At 32.0% G+C, this 8,453-nt stretch overlaps 2 protein-coding genes across 2 annotated transcripts in view; one reads left to right on the forward strand and one right to left on the reverse strand.

The window, feature by feature from the left end:
* LOC108692043 (FAD-dependent oxidoreductase domain-containing protein 1-like) overlaps positions 1-2,563 on the reverse strand; it is a 7,534-nt gene extending 4,971 nt beyond the window's left edge. The window contains exons 1-4 of the mRNA XM_018200146.1: positions 2,422-2,563; positions 1,961-2,142; positions 954-1,089; positions 93-874 (exon numbers count right to left, since the gene is read on the reverse strand). Coding sequence (XP_018055635.1) covers positions 93-874; positions 954-1,089; positions 1,961-2,126 — 1,084 coding nt within the window. The 5' untranslated portion in view covers positions 2,127-2,142; positions 2,422-2,563. The remainder of the gene's footprint in view (positions 1-92; positions 875-953; positions 1,090-1,960; positions 2,143-2,421) is intronic.
* A 2,275-nt stretch (positions 2,564-4,838) lies between these two features.
* On the forward strand, positions 4,839-7,010 carry LOC108692067 (NADH dehydrogenase [ubiquinone] 1 beta subcomplex subunit 9). The gene is made up of 2 exons (XM_018200175.1): positions 4,839-5,096; positions 6,657-7,010. The coding sequence occupies exons 1-2, from the start codon at positions 4,987-4,989 to the stop codon at positions 6,979-6,981; spliced, it is 435 nt and encodes a 144-aa protein (XP_018055664.1). The 5' UTR covers positions 4,839-4,986; the 3' UTR covers positions 6,982-7,010.
* The last annotated feature ends 1,443 nt before the right edge of the window (positions 7,011-8,453 follow it).

Consider the following 8,453-nt stretch of genomic DNA (forward strand, 5'->3'; position numbering starts at 1 on the left):
AATTGTTAAAATAAAATGTAACTGCATTAGTTTTATAGCAAATCTGATAACATTATTCAGCATATACACAATATAAATGGATCAATTTTTACCATTTTGATTATCTAACATATTACAAGGTATTAATATTAGCTTAGGTATCATGCCGGGTGGTGCTATGAATTGTTGCGTGCTCTGTGTTGTACTGAGACCAGAATATTGCACCTCTGCCTCCGTAACGAGTTTGCAGATATGCATCTTGATATCCGCTTGCGCTTTAGGTGGTAGTTTTTTCACTGCCTGTGCCATGCTGTCGAAAAATAATTCTATACTCTTACTCTCGGATGCTAAGTGAACTTGTTTGTTAGTATCATTGTTCTTCATACTGTTTGATTCTTTCACAAGCGTGATTGATGTACTAGGTGGTAAATTTTTCTCAAGAACAGCCACTGTATTAGCAACTGGATTAGCCATTGTATCGGTATTATTCACATTATTTTTATTTATCTTCAAGGAAGATTTTTTTATTTTATTAGTGCTAGATGTTTTCGGAGAGGAAGAATGTTCGGTCCTCAATCGTTTCGGACGTATCTTTCGGTACTTTGACTGTATTCGCTGAATGTAGTTGTCCATATCCATATCTTGTTCACTCGCTATTTCCTCTTGAGCAGCTATCTCTACATTAATATTATCCAATGTTTCTATCGTTTCAGTTTCCATTACAACTGGGTCAGCTGATGTCTCTTCTAGAACTTCCAGGTATTCAGTATAGTCCTCATTATTTCGGTCTTCTAACTGCTCTAGTAAACCTTCGGCACTTACATCACTCGAGTTTATCTGTTGTATGTATTCCTTGGTTAATTCTACAGACTGTGGCTGATAATCCACTTCACACCTGTAAAAATATTCTCGATTGAGAAAACAAGGTTTAAGTAAATCGCCAAAATTACCAAATAATCATGGATATTTCTTACGGATATTTTACGAAGCTCAAAGAATCCTCGAAGATCCATTTTTTTCTTCTTACACCTTCTTCTGTCTTACTCTTGCATTTCAAGATACGGCAGTAAGTATCTCTAAGGTTCTTCCATCTCAGTCTAACCCAAGTAGCTACAACAGACAGCAGCCAATGGTCATATTTAGCAAATTATTTTACAATCGATAGAAATTTTCTTCAACTTGATTGGATTATACTTTTAGATCTAGAGAAATATATATATCGCAGCGAAGAAAACTTTCAACAGTTGTGGAGTAAACAAGGCTATATTCCACAGAGAAAACTATTCATAAAGCGCTTAGTGATTCTTTAATACAATTGATTCCTACCTAATTAGATCCAGCAAAAAACTATAGCAAAGAAATCAATCATATTAAAGAATCTGAACACTCATTGATCAGTTAACTTCTAAATGAAACCATTCTGCTGAACATAATCAGCAGAAAAAATAGTTTGCGATTGTTACAAGATTTTTTAATATGATTTAGATTTAAGATGAAGAATTAAAAATACGATCAAAAACATTAAAAAATTTTACAACAGTTGCAAAGTTGCTTTTTTTGCCACACATTGGCTGCGTTGAACAAAATATTTTAAGCTCAATTTACATAAAACGCAGAATACATACATAGATCGCAAGTGAAACATATTTCAGATTGTAATAGGTTGTAGACCGCAATACATGGAACATAGAATGTAAGACACAAAATCTGAAATTCATCCAACTTTCTGCATTCTACAACCTATTATAGTTAAAATACATTAGGTTAGTTTTTAGTTCTGTGATCCCTGCAATCTACGTTCTACATCTTACATACATCAGGCTTCACAATTATTGAAAGTTTACTTTGTTCTATTATATTTTTAGCTCGAGGAATAGTCCTATCTCAATAAAAATAACTTTCTTGTAAAATAAACACTGTATAATATATGATACAACCATTAACAAAATATGTAATAAAGAAATAACATATAAAAACATACGATCCAGTCCAAGCTCATCCGAGATGTGTTTCCAGACTTTTTGTTTGAAGTCCTGCAGCTTCACTGGCACACCCTTCACCTCGGTACAATAGAGCACTGGATGTTGTTTGATCGCTTCTATGATGTTCAGTGATATCTGATAGGTATCCGGTGGTACAGTCATCATGGTAGATTGCGTTAACCTGCAAAAAGACATTTTACTATAATACTTCAATGTTTGTCTCCTAACGACTTTTGTATTCCCGCCCGAGATACAATCTCATGCTCTGATAACAACACGATGAAGTTATAGCGTCATAGCGATATTGTGCGTGAAAATTCATCGAAATGATTCGCCGCGCGCGAAATATTTCGATGTGCGTGCGTCATTATGCAATTTTGATTGCGCACGTGAATCGTATCAGTACTTGATATGAACGAGATGTGAAAATCATACAACGTATCGTTACGAATAATGGTACCTTACAAATCAGCGAAAGTCGCCCAGCAACAATAAGGATCCACCAGTCAACGGTCGCCGGTTGATTGGATCAGATCTCCGAGACCCGAGACTGGTCGCCAGAGCGACGCTGCGACAGAGTTCATTCGGCGACGCGCACTTCCGTCGCGAAACCTGCATTTCCGACAACCTCCCCTCTTCTCATCCGAGGGTCGCTTGTAAATGGCTGTGTTCAGCAGAGAGAAACCACTGAAATATAAAGTTGGAATAAAACTACGCATTGAAGATTGAGATTGAAGATTGAAAGATTGAAATTTGACCAATCAAAACCATAGGAGCTAAAATTTCTTTGTCTTCATTGGTCAAATTGCAATCTTCAATCTTCAATCTCAATTTTCAATGCATAATCTGATTCCGACCTAAGGTTTGTGTGTGTATTGAAATCTCCAAAAATGTTTGCACTTAAAACGGGATAAATATATATTCAGGCATTGAAGAGAGAGAAAGAGAGAGAGAGAGAGAGAGAGAGAGAGAGAGAGAGAGAGAGAGAGAGAGAGAGAGAACGAAGATGCTAAATACAAAAAGTGCTCTTTTTTAATCTATGCTTATAAAACTGCGCATGTGCAATATCATCTACTGCACATGCGCAAATAGTAAAGTATAAGTTAAAAAAAGATAAAGATATCATTTGGAACGCTTTCTGTCGAATCACTTTAAAGCTCCAGACAAAATGTGAAGAAATAGCGATAGAAATAACACGATTTCAATCTATCAGAAACTGTATGTTCCAATGTATTTCTGAGGTTGAAACCGTATTATTTCGCTATCGTTATTCCTTCGCATTGTGTCTGGGGCTTAAAGCGTGGTCTACAGATTTGTTCACGTGGCATGTTCCAACATGCTCCTACTTTCTCCAACCGTAGCTCCTACTCAAATATGCTCGTTAGACCAGAATCAGACTATGCATTGAAGAATAAGATTAAAAGTTTGTCCAATCAAAATAAAAAGAGGCAAAATTTCTTTATCTTCATTGGTGAAATTTTATCTTTAATGTAATCTTCAATGCATAGTCTGATTCCGGCTTTAGAATAAATAGAAGCTATGATAGAAACATGTAGAAGTATGTTAGAGCATGCGACGCGAACAACTTTCCAATAAGTTGCAAACACACCATCGCCAGTTGCAATGCTTTGCAACCACTGAACTATATATACACTGGAATGACTGGAATGGACATCTCCACTGTAAGAGGTTGCGCATAATAAAAGGAACAAGGAACAGAGAATAAGAATTTCAACCTATCAGAAATCATGTTTTGTGGAATACACAGTTTCTGATAAGTTGAAATTCTTATTCTCTGTTCCTTTTATTGTGCAGAGCATCTAAAGCATAGAAAATCGTGGCACCAATTGATCAATGCCATTTTAATTTGGTTAATGTAAGAGCGAATCAGAAGCATTCAGATACTCCTACACATTTATGTTTAGTATTCTTCAGTGAGATCTCTATAGGCTGCATTTGTCAGCATCATCATGTATGTGAGATTATATTTGAAAGATTATAAAATCACGTAACTGTAAAATGTGTAAAGCATCAACATGAAGTACATATAATATTGTCTCTCAAGGTGGTATTCATAGTCCGATCTTATTTCAAGATTGGCTTAAGTAATGTCTTAAGCGCTAATACGGCTCTCTGATTGGTTCGTGACTTTTTAAGACCGCATTTAAGACGGTCTTGAATATAAGATCTGATTACATATGAATATCTTAGGAAATATTTTGTTATGAAACTCGTTTTGATATTTATATTTTATGAAACTATGAAGCTTATTAAAAAACAAATCATGCAACTTTATTCTTAAAAACATTTTAATAAATAAAATGATATGTTCCTTATTTACGTAGATGTTTTTTACAGACATATTTTTATGCTATATTTTATCTCTGAGGCTGTGGTTAAAGTCTCGCTATAAATACTTTGAAGTATTTGATGGACCCAATCAAAAAAAAGAATTTTATAAGTTGATTGATCAAAAAACGTTTTAAAGCATTATAGCATCACATTAATCATAGATCAATCTTAAGAAGTAATATTAAGTCATAAAATCTTTTTGGTTTCTTTTTTTATGAAGTTGCGAAGGCACGTACAGAGTCGGTTTTGCAAAATGATGAATTTTTAAGAATTATAATAAATAAACTTACATACACTGCACTATTGTACACATCAGAATAAATGTTTATTTTGCCTTTTTTCTTACAAAAATCGCTCTATATGAGCCTTCAAGAGCCTTTTCTGATTACGAATATCGCAATTAAAATGCGATTCATCCAGTATTTTAGCCGTAATTTTAGCATAAATAAATTCGTCTTCGACTAGAGGTCTCTGTAATCTCTCCTTTTAATTTCGATCATTGTTGTGAGATGTCGGTTGCTCTACTCAGAGTGATTCAGAGCCTCAGAGCGCTCAAAACGAGATTCTTATCTCATGTCTTGATTAGTTCGTAATTTTTCAATGTAAGTTTTCTAGTTTATTACGAAAGTACGAGAGTCCTTTTGTAAGAACTGCCATTTTTTAAACGTGAGCGATGGCAAATATTCCTTCAGAACTTTTATCGCATCAGCAGAAAGTATGCAGACTATACAAACGTGCTATGCGTTGTGTTGAGGATTGGTTTCATAAAACACACGAACGCAGGTACGTACATTATTGAGGATGACATGATGATAACTTCTGGCCTGTTCTTTTTAATTAAATTAGGTGCTTTCCATTTGATGACACAAGTCGACACAAGCATCGTTCTAGATGACATTCAGAGAGTGACAAAGATAGAACAACATTTGTGTCGATTTGTATCATCAAATGGAAAACATCCATTGTTACTACATATTTGTACACTTAAAATAAGATAGCCATGTACTTGTGCTTCAAAGAGAAAAGAAATGAACAATCGATATAAGCTCAATTAAAAAGAACAAATCTTTTAATTCAACTGGGGAAATTGTTTAAAGCAAAATAAATGATTAATATAATTATTTATTTCTCAAATGTTGTATATTCACAGACTATTATGATATTTCAATATTGTTTAATTATTAATTAAATATTTATGTTAACGACTAAATACTATAGGTTCTTACTATTACTTAATAAATTAATTCCTGTTTCCTTCAATATAGATTGGTCCTTTTATATCGATTTCTGTAATTTAATTTTAATCTTGCTTCAACTAATTCTTCAATTTTTTTTTAATTCTAAGAATTGAAAAAAGATGAAGAGCAAATTAAACAGAAATTGAAGTTAATCTATATTAGTACAAAGGAATTGCTGGAATTTCTTGCTTTTCCTTCCATTTTTCTTTATGTTAGAGAAAAAAAGGAGGAAAGATGAACTGCAAGAAGTTTAAAAAAAAAATGGCATATTAACTTTGATTTCAATTCAACTTACTTTTTTATTTTTTTCTAATTTTTACAAGAAAAGATGAACCAAGTTTAGTTAATCTATATTAGTGGAACAGGTATAAAATAATTAATAATATTCATCTTAGACTGTTATGATCAAGATTCCTATTTCTTATTTGATGAATTAATGTTCAAAAATCAATAGATTTAACTTTAATTTCAGTTTTATTTACTATTGAAATGGCATCGATTGGTTGATGAATCCAGATCGAAGTTAATTAAAATTTGATCAAATCATAGTTTTGAATCGATGCAGTAATTAATGTATTGATTCAAATGAAACAACTAATATTAGACTCTTTAGGAGAAAGAAACAAAGATAAGCACAAAGCATGAAAATAAAATACCTCAATTTATTTACAAAGAACGAGTAGTTTATAAAAAATAATTTAGTAGTTTAAATCTGTCGTTTAATGAATAAAGCTAATAATAATTAATTAAGGTAAATATAAACTCAGAGAGAGAGAGAGAGAGAGAGAGAGAGAGAGAGAGAGAGAGAGAGAGAGAGAAGAGTGGGGGTGACCGGACTTGTACTTATATTTATATTTATATCCAGACATTTACAAAAATTATTTATTTATATTATTATTATTATTATATATATCTCAAATACTTTTTTAAATGTAATATAATAATTTAATAATAATCTTTAAATATAATTGAATTATAATATTGAAATAAAAAAACATTTGAGATTAATAATATTAAATTTTGTGTAAGTGTGTGTATGGGTATGTGTTTGGTTATTGGGACGTTTATCTATCATAATTATATTTCAATTATAATTTCTTTACAGATACCAGATCGCATTATTGAGAGAGCGTTTTGATAAAAATAAGGATATAAAAGATTTGAAATATGCAAAGTATTTATTGAAGGAAGGAGAAAAGGAGTACTTCTCTAAGATACATTATCAACCAATAACATTCGCTGAATCGATCACAGGAGGGGCATATGGTCGAGAGTGTTATACCCCAGACTGGGCCTTGGATTATTGGCATCCTCTAGAGAAAGCTATGTATCCTAAATACTTTGCGCGTCGTGAACAAATGAAGGACGAATACCTGAAGTGGTACTTTGAAACCTATCCTGAAGAAAAAAAGAAAATTGATAACCACTAAAGCGCTTGTAAAATATATATACCTGCAATGGTATCATATTAATGTAACAACTCTTGTAGATAATATTATAATATAATATATATTATGTGAGTCTAGAGAACATCATAGAACATCATTCCTATCATAAAAATACCTTTGGCCAGATTAGAGATTGAGATTGAATTGAAATTTAATCAGAAGAAAATCAATTTCAAGTGTAATGAATTTTAATTGATTAAATTCCAATCTAATCTCAATTTCTAATTCTAGGTTAATTAAAAGAACCAGTTTTTCAAAATCTGTATATACGAGAAAGTATTTTGTTTTAAAAAGCATTGAGTGGTTTGTTGCTCGGTGCGATTGATTCCGATCTGTAGATCCGAGTTCATTCCTGCGTCTACATATGCGATTTTTTTGCATTTAAAAAGCTGAACGTGGCATTATTTGGTGATAGATATCTGTGACCAGCGCCGTTTGAATCCGGCGTTTAAATTGTAGGTTCCATATATATAGGCTATAAATATATGCATCATTCTCCCACGTTAGGAGTTTGACATTAGGCTAACAATCTAATTCCAGAAAAATCATTGTTTCAAAACCTCATCTAGAGAAGACCCTGTTTGGACTGTAGTGCCATTGAATGGATGGTATTTCGTTTCAATATGTATCATGTTTATTTTTATTTAATTAGAATACATAGTAAGCAACCTAGCATACCTCTATTTATAATTTAATCCATTATACATTCAACAGATGTAATACTAACGCAGTACAAAGTAACATATATAGCTCGAAATTTGTCTAAAATCTTTTCTAACATGCGAATAACACACAGTAAGAAATTCTTGCGCTTGGACGTAATTTGTAATTTCGAATGCTATCTCCGTTGTAACAATAACGGGTGAAGCATATTATCAATTTATCTACGAAAAAGACGAGATACCATTCGTAAAATTAAGGACCCGTGATATTTTTATTCAAATTGAATACATTACTTTAGCAGCAAATTTCTTGTCGCTGCTAAAGTATATGAATTCAATTGTATTATAACATAAATATGAATTGTTTTAAACAAATACGTATAATCCGAATATTTACGATCGAAGATTACACAATACATATATTACTGTAAAAGCGATGATTTAGTGAACTAAATCTAAGGTTGTCCAATGAGTTTATTTTGTCCTGCATTACTCATGAACATTCATTTAGCGCGATTCAATTGATATCTTTCCGTAAAATTAAATTTCCATTCTTATCTTTAAAGTACTGCGAATCAAAGTCACTTCCGAACGAGATTTAATATTCGGAAAATTCAAATTTTAGGAAATTTTTACGTCTAAATGCAAATAAAAATTGGTATACGTCCTGAAATATTACATGAATGCCGCAGAAATTTTTTGACACATCTACAATTTTATCATCTTCAAAAACAATATTATGATAAAAGTTATGAATTGTAATAGGTATGTATATGTATATATATATATATA

This window comes from Atta colombica, unplaced genomic scaffold (assembly GCF_001594045.1).
Source record: "Atta colombica isolate Treedump-2 unplaced genomic scaffold, Acol1.0 scaffold58, whole genome shotgun sequence".
NCBI classification, from domain to species: Eukaryota; Metazoa; Arthropoda; class Insecta; order Hymenoptera; family Formicidae; genus Atta; species Atta colombica.

Excerpts from the sequence above, each read along its gene's own strand:
- LOC108692067 (XM_018200175.1), top strand. The coding sequence starts at position 4,987 with ATGGCAAATATTCCTTCAGAACTTTTATCGCATCAGCAGAAAGTATGC. Across the intron at positions 5,097-6,656 it reads CATAAAACACACGAACGCAG|ATACCAGATCGCATTATTGA; the intron begins GTACGTACATTA and ends ATTTCTTTACAG.